General features: G+C 39.6%; 1 protein-coding gene across 1 annotated transcript; it reads right to left on the reverse strand.

Moving 5' to 3' along the window:
- Positions 1-1007: 1007 nt before the first annotated feature.
- Positions 1008-8848, reverse strand: UBE2A (ubiquitin conjugating enzyme E2 A). Its single transcript, XM_054580319.1, has 6 exons — positions 8614-8848; positions 8399-8479; positions 7950-7975; positions 2469-2558; positions 1530-1618; positions 1008-1250 (listed from the first exon to the last, which is right to left on the reverse strand). Exons 1-6 carry the CDS (start codon positions 8655-8657, stop codon positions 1122-1124), a joined length of 459 nt encoding a protein of 152 aa, XP_054436294.1. The 5' UTR covers positions 8658-8848; the 3' UTR covers positions 1008-1121.
- Positions 8849-17218: the final 8370 nt, after the last annotated feature.

Genomic DNA, 17218 nt, shown 5'->3' on the forward strand with positions numbered 1-17218 from the left:
TATCCAAAGAAAGGTTGCAAACATTGATTTTAAGGTTCTTATAATACTGAGAGGGAAGAAGAAACTAAAGCATGCAGCGTTAACCCAGGATTTGAGCGGAAAATAGTTTGCCACAGATATGCTCCTTTCATTGGGTTAATTAAAACTAAAAAATGAGGGGAGATTATAAATTTGTTCATCTAAGGTAGCACTGCTCCTTTGAAAAGATTAAAGGGTCGCCAGCCTTCGCTACCTTAAAAGCTAATGTTTCCATTCCTCTGTTCCCACACCTCTTTAAAAAGCAAAAACCCAGAAGACTTTCAGTACAGTTATCCCTCGGTATCCATCAGAGGCTTAACTACTTAGCACACATCAGCAACAACGTAACATTTTTGCCCCCGAAGATATTCGATCTGTGGTTGGTTGAATCCATGGATGTGGAACCTGCAAATACAGAAGGCCCACTGTGGTCTGAAATTTAGCATGGGTGTGCCCGGTGACTATCTTGCAAGGAGAGGGTGTGTCAGTTGCTGCAATTGCTGTACTGGTTTGACTGCTGAGTTCCTTAACATTCTCCTTCCTACCAGTAAAAACCGTCCTGTAATTCATATTGGTTAGATTTTAGAAACAGCATTTTGAGCTTTCATCTCTCTTTCAAAATGGATGTTTATATGGATTTATTTCCCTGTTTTCTGTGGGTCATATCCCAGACATTCACTCCTCAATCCAACACGAGTGTTTCAGCTAGGATGAAACACTTCAGCAATCATTGTTAAAATAACATCCTGGTCATCAAGCTATGCAGAAGCACCACTTGTGTAGCAATTCATTTAAAAAGCTTAGTGTAAAGTAGGGAGCAAAATACTGCCCTAAAGCTGGAAATGAGATGCAACAGAAAAGGGATTAAGCATTAGTCATTTTTGCATGTAACCCAGGTACAGTACATTTGATCTCTAGAGGGTGTTTTTTGATGTTCAAGGAGAAGATGGGGTAGGAAAAGTTTGGCGAGGGAAGATGGAAACAGCACGATAACTATTTTGCTTTTAATGAAGTAAATGTAATGACACTGAGGAATAGGAAGGTGACAAACACATCAGTATGTATTTTTCTTATGCCCATCCTCTTCTTCCGTTGCACTTGAGTCAACAATCACGCCAGCTCTGTTCTACTATCGCAGAAACGCGTTTTTCATATTCCCGCTTGTTCTCCTGGTACAGTTGAGCAGCCTGGCTGTTTGCTGGACTGTTGGGATTGGGTTCATCCAATAGAGACTATAAAGACAATTTGTAAAAGGTCAGTTCCTCGATGCAAAATACGTAACATATATATTCTGAAGTATATTCACATACTTAAGACACTCAGTTGAATTGTCCTAGGTAACAGCTAACAAAATAATCCAGAGTTAATCTGCTAGTAGCTAGGCAAATACATATATTTTCTGGTGGTTTAGGTCTTAATGACCTACCTTTTACCTTAAGCTATGACTTTCAAAAACAATTCAACTGCTAATATAAACATATAAGGCCATAGTCACATGAAGGAAAGTTCACCTGTATGGATGTTAAAATGGAAGACACATCGTAAGTTGGACTCCAGCGGTTCTGAAGTATGTCCAGACATATACTACCATCTGCATAGACTAAGAGCAGAGAAGTACGTATGTTAAACATAACAAAAACCACTGAAGTTTTAACAGCATAGTCAAGACAAACATAGCCAGGAATACTTTGCTTTTGAGGCTTAACAAGATTTCCTAAGCTACTTCTCAGTTACCTTCCTAAAAAGAGTTATAAGCATTACTAGTGAAATAATCAGGGTGATAGGAGAATGTCAAATGTAATTGGTATAAAACTGTAAGATACTTAGAGCTCATTCTTCTGAAAAGTGCTCCACTGTCCAGGAAATTATAAACATTTTCTAACACGGTCCCTAGCCATCCACGAATTCATGAGAAATTGATTCCTTCAAATTTGTAAACTGTATCTGCTATATGAAATAACAAAAGATAGCTCAGACTTTACAAGGTGTCATGTTGGCATGAAGACACTATCTGATACCCTGGAAAATACTTTATTAACCTGAATAGAAGGCAGGCTGTTACAGGCTTACTACTACGGGGGGCGGGGGGGGGGGGAGAGTGTTAAGTTAGAATCACCTGTGGTGCTTTTGTCACTATACTACTGTATAGCTGGCCCTCAGCCACAGAATCTGACATTCACTAGGTCTGGAGTGGGGCTAGAGCATCTATATGTTTAAAATGTTCCATGGTAATTCTGATCTGCATCCAAGAAAAAGCAAAAGAGCTTCCCTACTTTAGTTCTAGGACTAGAGCTTAGACAGTAGTAGAGCACTACGAACAAGTTCAGTTTTCAGGAAATAGCAGGATGCCTACAGACTCTGGTAACACAGACAAATCCATAGGAAATGTGGAATACCTCCCTAATAAACAGTGCAGTAGTTTAAAGTACTGTATTAAAAGTGATACTTGCCATTCGGATGAAACATCTTAGAGACAAATCTAACCGTAGGTGGTTTATTTGGATATTCCTCAGTGAATTCTATTATGAGCTTAAATGTTCCTGTAGTTAGAAAAGACAGGTTTAAGAAAACAGAGTTATCACTTTGTTCAGGACTACTTTATTTGTAATGCTATGTGACCCTTTTTCAAGTGTTAAGTGAAATAATGCAAAGACATAGGGAGACCAGGTGAGAGAGAGAGCTCCAGGAATTGCTCTAAATATGGACAGACGCTGTAAGAACCACCACCCAAAGGTGATTTTTGTTTTGACATTATTCTCCCCCAAATGTAAATATAGCCATCTTAAACTCAAAATTACTACCAGTAGGATGACTTTGACCACGGTACATTTTGAAGACATCCTTAAAAATGACAAACCAGAGCCAAAATTTGGCCTTCCTTTAGAAAACTGGAACACCTTAAAGGCCTGTTTGAATCGGCTGGCATCCTAAACTCTCCAGAGATTTTTAAATGGATGAGAGAGAATGGGATTACAAAGGTTCAAAAGTCAATGCTAGAAACACGAGATAATAATCAAATTATTATTTTTTTTAAATAGAAGGGAATAGGTATAAAAGTGTTCACTGGATCCTTTTCATGTCATGGCAACTCTATAATGAAAATATAATTGAATGTAAGCCAGAAAAAAAATGTCACAGTCCCTCTCAAAACCCTTAACTATGACTCACAAAGGTACTTCACTATAAAATCAACTCAATTATTCACACTAATGGAGGGAATTAATGGCAGAAATAATTTAAAAATCACATTAGATTACATTCATGTCTCCAGAAAAATTATCTTTCTAATGATGTTTATGCTACTATTGAAATGAATTTATTTTTCTTGAATATGTAGCAGGAGGCCCTAAAGCATACTAGATTATAGACTTACAAGGACAAACTAGATCTCATTCAAGAATTGTAGCACGATGATATTTGGGGAGATTATTTCCTTCAAAATGTTATTTTAAATTTGGTTTAATAAATTCAAGAAAAACAGTTGGGCAACTATTTTTTCCTGACTGAAAGCTCTTCAGGTAAACTTATAGAATCAGTTACTATCTGGTATAAGGTGATGCATGTTCTATATTTCTCTGGTACATTTAATCACTTACGCTAATACAACTCCTCACACTTCAGGTAAGAGTATAATTTGTTACTGATTCCTTCAGAAGAGGCAATTTGTTTCCTTCCTGCTTCCAATTATAGGTTTATTACCACTTAAGTAAGAAAAAGACTAGTCATTTTACTGCTATTGTTACATATAACACAACCAGAAAGTTTGTTTCCTACCAGCGAGCTCATAGGAAACAACCTGCTAACAAAGTTGCTGTTGGTGTGACTACTTCACAAAGTTTGAGGGTACTTTAAAATGCAATATATAGAGACATAGTACCCAAATGATTGTTATTCCCTTAGCACAAAAAGTTAAATACTTTGGAATGGACAAACATGCTGTAGTCTATCAGAACATACTTGACCTTTATCACCACCTGGTCATAAATCTTCCCCTTTTTGAGGAAGAAAGCATATTCTTCCTTTTCAATACTATTGATGTTATGCAAGAAAAAGTGGGAATCAGTGTTAAGAGTTCAGAACTTTGAGCTTCCTTAGGTATCTCGAGTGTAAAAAAAATATTTGGCTCCATAGTGAAATCTGATTAAATTACAGATAAGAGATTTATCATCAAGGAATTGCTCTAAAATTGGGCAGATTTCACAGCACATAGCACATTTTGGAGCTCTCAGGTCCTTTGAATTAAAATTACCATTAAATGTAATACCTAAGGTAGTAAAACAACAAATAAGGCAGGCATAAGTGAAACTCTGAAGTCAGACCTGGGCTCAAATTCTTGCTTTGCTACTTACTAGTTGTGAAACCTTGGGGAAGCCACTTGACTTGACCAAACCTTAAGTTCCTCCTCTATAAAATGGGGTGAATAATAGTACCCACCACATAATATGGTTGTGAAGTTTAAATGAGGGAAATATGCACAGTGACACAAACTAAGTGCTCTATAAATATTAATAATTCTGAAGCTTCACATCTCTAGACCCAGCTGAAGGATGGATATAGAACCTCAAATCAAATTTCACTATTAACTAGAAATATACAATTAATGTATTTGAATATTAAGTAGGACTTTATTTCTGACCTACATCAAACACAGCTAAATGCAAGTTTAGTATCTATGTTGGTGGCTCTCAAAACCCTTAACTTCAGCTTTCTGCCTAATACTTGCTCAGAAGTTCAACAAGGTGCTTACCTAGCTACCAAAGAAGAGTTAAGTTTTTTTAAAGCAGCTCTTTTAATATCTTGAGAAGTGAAACAACCTGCTTATGTCTACTTGAATATAAATTAGGACTTAACCAACTCTTATTCAAATTACATTTATAAGGGGCTATTTCTTATTTCTAGCCACATTAAACAATCAGAACCTCTTTAGCATAACTCAATACAATTTTTGAGATCCAAAACAAATGTTAAATTTAAAATCACAGAATTAATATTATGCAGTTGAGACCAGAGCTAATCCTCTGAATATTTAGAAAGCTAGGCTTTAAAATAACTGAGAACTGTCCTAGCTGGTGTGACTCAGTGGACTGAGTACTAGCCTGTGAACCAAAGGGCCGCCAGTTTGATTCCCAGTCAGGGCACGTGCCTGGGTTGCAGGCCAGGTCCCCAGCAGGGGGCACGTGAGAGGCAACCACACATTGATGTTTCTCTTCCTCTCTCCCTTCCCCTCTGTCTATAAATAAATAAATAAATAAATAAATAACTGAAAACTTAAGCCTTACCATAGTACACGGTCTGTATTGATTTTGTTGCCTGAGGAGGCCAAAACATTGTAAGGAACCAGGAAAGTTATATAAATATGTTAAATGGCTGCTGTATGGCAATAGGGAATGATATGGTTAAACTAAAGGGTGTGTATATTCTGCTAAAGACATTCACGAATTCAAATTTTTGAAAATATTGAGTTGGCCAAAGAAAACACCTCTGCAGACATTTTCTGCCATTTGGCCATCAGATTGTGACCCCTGAAAAGAAAGCAAAGTACAATACTTAAAACATTTTTTTGAGGACTAAAAATTCTGATTTTGAAGATAGCACCCAAATTCTCAATCATAGGATTTATTTACCTTAAAAACACCCTTAATGGATTTTAAGTGATTCATTAAGAAAAAAACCACCACCACCTTACACCCAAATTCTTAAGAATACATTTTTATGAAAAGCATATACTGTGTCTTACTGGGTCTATTAACAATTTGTAGATAATGATGTGATGGAGATGCTTTATTCCACAGCCTTTGTATTCAGCACAAATACCCAAGTACTTCAATGAAGAAGCATTGCCCCCAGTGCTTTGTTTGGTAGTGCAGGCTCGTGCAAACATTTTCCTCTTACCTCCAATGTGTGATGTTAAATCAGAGTTGTTTTTGTTAAGATTTCATCTCTTTAACCAGGGCTGGCTATTCCAGAAACTTCCACAACAAACAGTTCACAAGGAAGCAACAGATGAAGTTTGGGACTGCTAATTTATATAACACATTGGAAACAGCAAAATCAACTATGCTACTTGTCCCAAATCAGTCTTTTCTAGTAAATTCCCTAACCATAAATGAGGGGTATTAAAAATGATCAAAATATTTTTGTAGCCACAGTCGGTGTTCTAGACACCCGAGGAAGCATTCTTGGATAGCAGACTGCTCAACAGAATGAATCAGAAAAAGAGTACTGTCATTTAGCCTGAGTAATTCCTTTCAGTAATGCCAGGGTGGAGATACACATTATCAAAAATAGAGCCAGTAATGTCAAGAGGGAAAGTCCAGGTAGATAATGGATTCCATAAGTACCTTTTCAATTCATACCACTTAGAACAAGAGAAGCACCCTTGAAATATTTAAGTAGCCAACCCCCAGCAAAGTGATGTACTTTTAATAAAGCTATGCCCGGCATAAAGAAGTCTAAAATAAGGAGGGAAAAAAGAAGCCAATGAAAACAAAGCCTGCTAAAGCTAAAGCAAATACACAGTTAATCTGCACATAAAGCTTAGGCAGGAAGAAGTAGCAACAATCCCATGGAAGAGAAGTCTTGCTATGGATCAGTTGAAGCGATCCGCTGCACCAAAGTTGTGTGCCTTTAGGATCACTCTCTCCTGCTGTCATTTCTTTTTATTGTAGCACTGGAGAGCAGTGATATTTACCCAGGGAGTGAGGGTAGACACGAAGCTATAAGTATTCAGGTGACTGCCTGCAGCCTTTTAGAGAAATCAGAGTATTTGAGACAAATTACAGATTTGCTTGATAATGACCTGCCTCACAACATCTTGTGGACTGGCAGCATCAAAAAGCAATCCAATTTGACAATATAAGTATGTACTTAGTAGCTTGCAAAAATGTTCTTGTTCCCATCTTCAAACTGAGTTATGTGCATGTGTGTATATACATATATGTATCAAGCACTACATGACCAAAGGAAAACAAGTCATTGAGAAAAGAATAACGGAAAGATCCTTTTCTTTTTAAAAAATATCTCAAATATTAAAGATGTCAAACAGTAGTACAAATACTTTTAATCATCTTTTAAATGAATTAAACTTTCAAAAAACAACTACACACACAATTGAGTGCACATAAAGCTATATCAGTGTCAATTTCCTAGTTGTGATATTGTAATGTAGTCATTGCTGATGTTACTAGAAGAGGGGATGAGGAAGTGGGTGAAGGATATACAGTCTCTCTGTATTATTATTTATTACAACTGCACATGAATCTATAATTACCTAAAAATAGAAAGTTTTAAGAAATCTCTAAAAAGCAATTAATATGTGTTTAAGTCAAATCTAACTCTCTGAAAACTCATTTAAAAATAGGAAACAACATTAACTCAAACTGGCCATTAAAAACCATTTGAGAGCACTAAAGCTGACAGGCATTCAATGCCAGATTGTAGAAAGCAGAGAGTTGTTTGCAAGGGATGCTTGCATCTATTCAACATCCAACAAAGATATTAAGCACCTGCTGTACACAGTTCCTGCTCTTGAGGTAGAATGGTAACCAGATGGTCTCTGGAGTCTCCCAGTCTATCAGCAAGTCGTTGGGTTAGATACTACTTACTAACTCAGTATCTTGATCGGGGGCTGAATTTTGCAGATAACAGCCCGGACCTCGAAAGTCCTTAACATCAATGCCATGATGCTCCTTTAAAAAAGTGATTGCCCTACCCAGATTTTTTTTTTTAAGAAGCAAGAAAAATAGGTGCAATTCTAATCAAACAGACAATAGCCAGAACAACCTGCCACATATTGGATTCCACTCAAGCCTTTAGTAGGCAGAGGCTAGGGAGAAGCAGGTTCCTAAGTAGGAGGCACTTCCAGGATGACTAGGAACCCTTTCCCCAGATGATCAGGCTCCTGAAAGGTGTGTGTAAAGAAACTCTCTTACCATCCTCAAACGGGGTCCCTTCAGGCCTGCAACACAGAGAAGAACAGTCAGTTCTTGCCTAAGGGGTTCCCTTCTCCCTGCTTCATTTTAGGAGATGGCTATTCTAGGCTCTGCCAAGCTCTGCCAACTCCACCTCTGGTAAAACACCGATTCCTGGGTCGGAAAGCCACTACAAATGGACGTTTCAGGCTCAGAAACCGAGTGCAGGCCGCCGCGCCTAACCACCACCACCACTACTCCCCGCCCCGCCCCCCTGAGAACCCCAAACGGCTCCCCTGGCAGCGGGAACTGAGCTAATCGAGGCACAGGCTCCGGGGAGGCGCCTAGGCCCGGCCAGACCCCAACACTGTCCCTTTCCCATTCTGCCTTCTACAGGGGCTGGTCCCACAGAGCAGGCAGAGCCACCTCACATCCCCCATCTCTCGCCAATGGCCGGAACGCAGACTCACCCAAAAATGACCGCGTTCCAAACCATTATGTTGTTTTCGGACGGAGCCCCACTGACTCCGGCTGGAGGATCCTCCTGTAACCTTTAGAGAAACAGACAGGGGCCCTGCGATCCGGCAGCTGCGTCGCTCCCGGCCGCCCTCGGCCCCCGGCCCGCCTCGGGACCCGCCCTGCGTCCCGGTGCCAGCCCCCGGCCGCCGCGGTCCCTGTCGGTTACCTCTTGAAGTCCCGCATGAGGCGCCGCCGAGCCGGGGTAGACATATCTCGAGCGGGGTCAGGGCTGGGGCATACACCGAGATCTCGGGTCCCAGCCGAGGGTAAGGGGACTGAGGAGGTTGAAGAAGGCGAAGGAGCTGGGGAGGAAGCTCCCAGAGGCACCGCACTGCCCCTCCGAAGTCGAGGGTCGGTCTGGCGCCGGCTAAGCACCACCCCGGAGTAGACAGGGGCTGAACCAACCTGAAAGGAAGGGGGGGGTGGGAATGGAAAGCCGAAAGCCGGACAGGCCGTACCAAGGCAGACGGGGGGGGGGGAAGCAAAGTTGCTTAGGTCATAAAATCCTTGCCAGAGCAGCGGGAGGGCTGAGAGGCGGTCTGAGGAGCCAATGAAAGCCCACAATTCACCAGGATTCGGTGGGGGAACGGGTTTCATCCCCACCTGCGAGGTCTAGGAGGAACACTGGTAAGCTTTTTTCGGTTGTGTGTGTATGTGTTTTAAAACCAGCTCACTTGCCCTGGCCAGCTAGCTTCATTGGTTAGTGAATTGTCACCATACCCCAAGGTTGGGGGTTCGATCCCAGATCTAGGGCACATACAGAAAGCAACCAATGAGTGTATCAATAGGTGGAACAGCACATCAACGTTCTCTCTTTCCCTTCCCCACTCTAAAATCAATAAGTTAAGAAAAGCATTTTTTGGAAAACCCAGACCACTTAAAGTGCCTCCCTGTGGTTGAGGAGTAGAGAAGGGTGGAAATCCCAGACTGGAGGAGGCAGTTGGTGGAAGCAAACTTGAAAGCTTTTCAAAAAGCGAGAACTGTGGGGTACATCCACACTAACCCCAGAACATGGAGACTGGAGAAAGTTGTGTGTGACCGGTCAAAATCAGTGCAAATTCAGAGTAAATCGGCCTTGACTATGAAAGGGGACTGTGGGTTGCTTTTCTGTGAGATGACTGTGAGGGATTCAGGTCCCAACATTTAGGCCAATGACACCCCAAAGCAGGAAATGGTGGTGTATGTCCTGGAGGAGGGAATGAGAGCTCAAGGCATGAGCATAAGGCTTCAGTTCTGTGCACTCACAATTTGGTTCTGGAACCACATTTTCTCCTTGACAGTTCGACAAGCCAAGCCGCTGCTATATGTTCAGAAGAATCCAAGGTCAGAGAATGTTCGATTGCAGAGAATTGCAAGGACAGTGGGTCTGAAGTAAAAGTAATGGCAAGATGCACTTGAAAAAGCTGCAGATTGCAGGAAGGATGTGGGTCTGCAAAAGCAATAACAGTTTTAAACAATAATTTTTAAAGGTCAACCCTAAATAACTTACAAAATAGGCAAAATATTCTTTTAAAGATTTTTGAAAATATGAGACAGATAGGTTTGGGTTAAGCCCAGGAGAGTCTTGAATGCCAAGCCAATGTATTTCATGGAAGGTAGGTGAGCAGAGAAGCGATGCGATTAGAGTTGTGCTAATCAGAGATTGGCCCCAGGAGGTCAGCTAGGAGATTCTTGACATATTCTATGAGACAGATACTGAACCTGGCAGTGATGGTAAAAATGGGAGGGGCGGGGAAGAATGCAGAGTATTTGGCAACAGAGTGGCTACGAGTGCAAGATAGAGGAAGGAGTCAACAATACCTGGAGATCTAAGCCCAAAGGCAACTGGAGGCTTGAAGGTGCCATTAACAGAATTAGGAAATAGAGGGGGAGGAGCGGTTTGGTGAGAAGAAATTTGGGGACTTACGGAGTTAATGGGACTGGTGAGACATACCGTGAAGATGTCCACAAGATATCAAATGTGCAGAAATTTGTTTCTAAAGTGGGAGGTAGGAGACACTTAACAATGGCAGTAATTCTAGCTACTACTTAACAACAGGTACCTTCATGCCAAGGATTTATAACTCCCATTAATTCCAAAATGTCAGTTAAGGCAAGTCTCCCTAACAGCCTCACATTATACCTGTGGTGGGAAAGGGGTACAAGAATAAATTTAAACACCTTTTCCTCTCATTTAGAAACTTGGACTAATACACACATATGAAATCAACAAAAGCAATATCTACAAAAGCAAATGCATTTGTTTTCTATTGCTGCTTAACGAATTACCCCAAGCTGTTGGCCAAGTTCACTTCTTTGTGGTTGTATGATTAAGGCACCCATTCCCTCGGTGGCTGCCAGCCGGGGACCATTCTCAGCTCCTAGAGGTCTCCCACACCACCCGCCATGTGGCCTATTCTATCTTCAAAGTCAGCAACAGAGAATTTCTCTCCCATCACATTTCTCTCACACTCTGAACCTTTATCCTCAGGAGGAGCCCAGTCCACTTTAAAGGTTTATCTAATTAAGTCAGCCTCACCTCAGATAATGTCCTGTCTTAAAATAATCTGATCTGGAGTTTTAGTTCCATCTGCAAATTTCCTTCACAGCAGAACCTAGAGGAGTGTCTGACTGAATCACTGAAAGAAGGGGTATGTACATCAATAGCCAGGAATCTTGAGGGCGGGGGCGGCATTTTAGAATTCTGCCACCCAGAGAAACAGCAAGATACATAGCAGAAGCATGTGAATCCACAAATGCTGAGGGACTGCAGAGCAGGTGATTCCTCCTTCTGGTGGGGCTGGAACAAGCTTCCTGGAATGGATCTAGTTCGACTTGGTTTCAAAAGAGACGAAAACAGGGCTTGGGAGAGAAGAGCTCAATCAGCTCTTATGAGGGTGACAGCACGGACAAGGGCATGGCGCTAACCACGTTCTGGGGTTAGAGGGCAGATTAACGTGGCTAATGGAGAATGAGGGAACCTCCGCTTAGAAAAGTGAGGGTGACAGAAGTTGATTGAATGCCTCCAAATGCAAGGATGAGGAATTTAGGAATGATAGGCAGCTTTCTTATGCATTGGAGCCTAAGAGAGATGTGTTGAAAACATCCTATTGAGAAGCAGCATATAATGTACTAGACAAGTAGGGAAGAGACTGAGAGGCTCCTGACATTGGGTATAAATGCCTGCATTATCAAAAGGCTAGAGATGTGTTTGAGTTTGTCGTGGGCTTGTCTGTTCTCTGCAATTCCTTTGCTCTTCCTTCCATGGGCTACCTAACCGAGAAAACTCAGGAGCATGAACCAATGCAGTTTGGAAGCCCCATGGCCCCAGGGTGTGGGGAGAGTACCCTGGCTACACAGTGAGATCGCATTGCAGGAACACAGTGCCACCACATTCCTCAGCAAAAGCAGGGTTGTCATAGCAAGCAGCAACACAGAAGAGTGTTCTCCAGCACAGACAATCGTCAGGCTAGAACATACTAACTATAGCAGAGTTGGCCAAGCAATCCTTCCACCCTCTTTGCACCTCTGCATCTTGAAGAAATGACCTCTGCAAAGTCAAACATCCCCCTTGCCTGCAAAACAGGGGTCCAGAAACTAGAAGTTTCAAGCTTCAAGCGAGTTAGCAATGCAGCTTCAGGGAAGATTTTTAAAAAATCCAACTTATCTATAGGCAAGGATTTGAGAATTTTCCTAAAAGGAGAACGATGCAGTATGGGAGTATATGACTAGGGAGATTGTAGAATTTCATTTGTGAAACTTTCAAAATGCAGAATAGATTGTGATTTCCCTAACTATTTTGGGCTGGAAGGAGAGACTGGATAAACCATCATTTCCTGCCTGTGAGGCTGTTTGTATTTCTGTTAACCGATGAAGGCAAGGAATTTTATTTTCCCATAGTTTTCGCTTCTATTGATAAAATATAGTACAAATGGTAACCAAGAAACAACCAATAATATCATAAGGTCTTGCTTGACTCCAATCATCTCAGAAGACAAATCAAGAGGATCACATATGAAATAAGTGGTCACAGTGTGGCTTTTGGCAATAAAAGTAGTACTATGCTGTTCATCTATAGCCCCTAGGACACCGGGAGACAAAGGGGGAGGAGAAAGAGGAGAGAGAGAAGAGGAAGGGAGGGGAGGGGAGGAGTGAGAGGAGAAAGAAATAGTGAAGCTTAGTGAAAGGGGGAAATTAGGGAATGAACATAGGATTTTACTACCAGCTGAATTGTTGAATCAAGAGAAACAAAGGCATGGTATGGTGGGCTGAATAATGCTCCCCCCGCACCTCTCCTCAGGATCTCATAATCATCTCTGGAACCTGTGAATACATTACCTTAAATTGAAAAAAAGGGACTTTGCAAGTGTGGTTAAGTTTAAGAATCTTGAGATGGAGAGATTACATCCAGGATTAAACCGGTGGGCCTGACATAATCATGCGGGTCCTTATACGAGGGAAGGAGGAGTCTGAATTCAGAGAGGAGGGCATGTGACGTTGGAAGCGGAGATTGGAGTGATACAGCCAGCGTCCAAGGAGCCATGGGATGCGGGCAGTCTCTAGAAGCTGGAAGAGGGAAAGAATGGATTCTCCCCTGGGGACTCCAGCCCTGCTGACATCTTGACTTTAGACAAGCAAGGTTGATTTTGGGTGTCTTCTAATCTCCAGAACTGTAAGATAATAAGTGTGTGTTTCTTAAGCCACAAGGTAGTTTGTTATGGCAGCAATAGGAAACTAACACGCATGGCTACAGTGTTGTGCGTGAAAATGCCATCAAACCAGCTACATCCACCAAACCAAGCCTGTCATCTTTCCCCCTATGGTCTGCAAGCCATATTTTTAAAGAGTGGAAAATGATCAAAAGAAGAAGAATATTTACTAATTTCATAACACATAAAGACAATATGATATTTAAATTTCAGTGCCCCTACATCTTCATTGGGACCCAACCATGCTCTTTCATTTATGTACTGCGTGCGGCTGCTTCTGTGCTACAATGGCAGAGTTGAGTGGCTGTGACAGAGACTGTCTGTGGTGCTCTCATCCCTTCACGCTGTTGGTTGGTTCACTGCAAATCCCAGTGACACAGTTATAATTCAATAGCGTTTTGAGTTTCACCATATTGTGGCATCTTTTAAAAATTGGAAGTGCATACTGCCATGTCAAAACAAGAAACTAAAAGTGGATTTTGAGTATCATGATTTTAAGTGTAGATTACTTGGTTATCAAATTAGCTGTCGAACAAAGCATTGTGTTTGTTACGCAGTGATATTGTAGCTTTGCTAAAAGAATACAATGTACATGGCCGATAACAAACTAATCACACATCACAATATTCCCAGCTCACAGGAAAGCTATGATTAGAAAAGTTAGAAAGTTTAAAGTGGAATATCTTAGCAAAGTTATTCACAAAAAAGAAAAAAGAAAATGCAACTCTGATCAAGGTGAGTTTCTGAGTGGTTCATTTGTTAGCCAAGGAAGGAAGGAAAGCTATTTACTGATGGTGAATTAGTTAAGTTGTGTTTGATTTTAGAAGCCAAAGAAATATGTCCAGGGAAAATGAACATTTTAAAGACTATGGCCTTTCAACAAGAACAGTGACTCAAAGACTTAAGGACATTAAAAGCAGCATCGATAGTCATTTTAAAAAATAGGGAAAATAATTTCAAGTGGTTTTCCTTGGCTCTTGATGAATTCACAGATGTTACCAATACTGTTCAGTTGTTTTCTCAGAGTCAATGCTGAGTTTAAAGTGATGGAAGAATTGGCCTGTATGAATAGTTTGTGTGAAACAACTTCAGATGAGAATACTTCCAAAGAAGTCAAGAAAATGCTAGTTCAATACAACCTGAAGTAGAATCTGCTAACGTGTGTTACAAATATGTACAGAGAAGGAAGGACAAGTGTACAAAGCTCAAGACAATGTAAGTTTAAATCTTATGGTTATTCATTTCATTATTAAACAGCAGGTGCTTTGCATGAAAATATTTGAATCTCTCTTGTATTATTCAACCATTAGTGTCAACAATGTAATTCACTCACTCTCATGGACTAAACCATTGTCAGTTTCATGAATTTTTGTCAGAAATAGAAGCTGAATATTCTGACTTGGCCTGCTAACAGCAGTTCATTAGCTTAGCAGTGCATTTTTAAAGGTATTTTAAAGCTCAGGGCTGAGATTAAAATTTTTCTGAATAAGAAGATCCACCCTCAAACACTATTGTTGAACACTGAATGTTTTTTAAATTAGCTTCTACTCTAGACTTGATAATGTTATTTAATGCACTTAACCTAAAATTACGAGGCAAGACACTGCTTATATGTGAAACTTAAACTGCAGTAAATTCATATCAATGACAACTAACGTTGTTTGAATCACATGTAATGTGAAGTTATTTTAATCACTTCCTGTGCTGTAAAAAGTTAAAACAAAGATGAGGATTTACATTCCCACACAAACTTGCAGTGGATGTATTTTCTGAGCTCAAATTACAGTTATAGTGGCATTTTTGGAACCTTGATGCAAAGTGCAAAGAAAATTTGTATATTTCAAAATTAATTTGTGCATTTGAGGAACTTCCACCTAAATTTTAATTGGAAATGATCACTCTGCAATGTAATGACATGCTAAAAGGCAAATATTAAGAGGAGAATCTAATTGAATTTTCTAAATGCCTTCTAAGAGATGAATATGTTCAATTAAAATCAGTTGCTTGTGGATTGATATCAGTATTTGGCAGTACTTATCTGTGTTAATTTTTTTTCAGAGATGAAATACACAAACTCTCATTACAGATAAACATTAACAGATGAATATTTGCAGTTTATTTTTAAAAAATTATTTAAGACCTTTATTAACAGGTGCAGGCATTTGGCTTTAAAAAATCAAGTTGTAAACGTTTATTACAAAGTGAAAATGAGGTTCTTAAAAATGTCATCTTAATCATGTAGGAAACAATTTCAAAACCTGTAAAGGCATATTGAAATTGTAGCTGATTTTGATGATAGGGAACACTCTCTTTGAACCCTAATTTAGTGAAATGTTATCCTCCTCCATCAAAGAATGTCATTCTGTTCATTAGTAGACCTGTTTGATTATATATATATATATATATATATATATATATATATATATATATTCTGTTATTATATTTTGAACTTCATCAATAAATATTTGTGGAAATTTGTTTTCTCTCTTGTTATACAAGTACCTACATAATGTTCTTGATTTTACCTTTTGACCCTCAAAGCCTAGAATATTTACCCTCTAGTGCTTTACAGGGAAAGTTTACCCACTTCTGCACTAGACTGAGCCACATGAGTGGGTGAGACTATTTATAATTGATGACTACAACAGAAGATCAATAAATACTGAGTTACATAGGGATGACATTGGACTAAGACTTAGGAGTAAACGCTGTGATTCTTTAAGACATGCATTGATATTTCTTTTATACTTTATTTAACTCATTTTTTTTTTTTTTAGGGCTAGCAGATCACTTTAAATTTCCATCCACTTACATCTTGTTTATCTTGAACACTAAACTTCTTCCAGCCAACCTGTTAATTTTCTAGTAATAAGCTCCTGCTATCTTCAGTAAGTTCTCTTAAAAATCTGCTATTTTGGTGTCATCACTTAGATTATTGAAGTTACTCAATGTAGACTGTCTCGATGTCCTTATTCTGGATGGCTCCAAGACTCTGTCCTCCACAAAAAGCATTCTGGGAGAGTTTCTGGGTTGGGGAAAAGAAGGGTGGAAGATGGTCCCTTATACCTGTGGTAAACAATATCATTAAGATGCCTCTGTTTGCAAATCATTTATATGACTAGGGTTTAGTATCCAAAATATATAACAACTTATGCAAGTCAACAATAAAATGAGAAATAACCCAATTAAAAATGGGCAAAGGATTTGAATAGACAGTTCTTCAAGGAAGATATATAAATGATAAATACACATAAAAAGGTACTCAACATCCTTAGGCATCAGGGGAAGGGAAATCAAAACCACAATGAGATACCACTTCACATCCACCAGGATGGCCATCATAAAAAGACAGGCACAAATAACTATTGGTGAAGAAGTGAAGAAATCAGGACCCCCCCACCCCCATAGATAGATTTCTTATAGGCATAGTAAAGCCACTTTGGAAAACACTCTTGGCAGTCCCTCAAAAGTTTAAACATCAAGTTACTATATTACCCAACAATTCCACTCCTAAGTATACACTAAAGAGAACTAAAAACATACGTCCTTACACAAACTTGTACACCAATGTTCATAGTAGCATTAGTTATTTTATGCAAAAACTAGAAACAATCCAAACATCCATCAACTGATGAATGAATAAAGAGAATGTGGTATATCCATACAACAAAATATTATTCAGCTATAAAAAGGAATGAGGTTCCATTTTACTGATTCATTACTACTTTTTACTGAAAACATTATATTAAGTGAAAGAAGCCAGACTCGAACAGCCACATATTGTATTATTTCATTCATACCAAATGTCCGGAAGAGGCAAATCCATAGAGACAGAAAGTAAATTAGGGGTTGCCAGGGTCCGTGAAAGAGGAGGGGAGTGACTGCTAACCATATAGGATTTCTCTTTGAGATGAAGAAAATATGAAATTAGATAGTGGTGATGGTTATACAACTTTGTGAATATACTCTAAAAAACCCACTGAATCATACACTTTGTTTTATGTTATGTGAATTGTATCTCGGCTTTAAAAAGATGTCTCTACTTCGTTAGGCACTCATTCTGACCACAGCCATTAAAATCAT

Source organism: Pteronotus mesoamericanus, unplaced genomic scaffold (genome assembly GCF_021234165.1).
Source record: "Pteronotus mesoamericanus isolate MK-2021 breed Mesoamerican mustached bat unplaced genomic scaffold, CSHL_Meso_final contig_57, whole genome shotgun sequence".
Taxonomy (NCBI): domain Eukaryota; kingdom Metazoa; phylum Chordata; class Mammalia; order Chiroptera; family Mormoopidae; genus Pteronotus; species Pteronotus mesoamericanus.

Excerpts from the sequence above, each read along its gene's own strand:
- UBE2A (XM_054580319.1), bottom strand. The coding sequence starts at position 8,657 with ATGTCTACCCCGGCTCGGCGGCGCCTCATGCGGGACTTCAAGAG. Across the intron at positions 8,480-8,613 it reads CTCATGCGGGACTTCAAGAG|GTTACAGGAGGATCCTCCAG; the intron begins GTAACCGACAGG and ends GTTTCTCTAAAG. Across the intron at positions 1,251-1,529 it reads CCATTTTAACATCCATACAG|TCTCTATTGGATGAACCCAA; the intron begins GTGAACTTTCCT and ends TTGTCTTTATAG.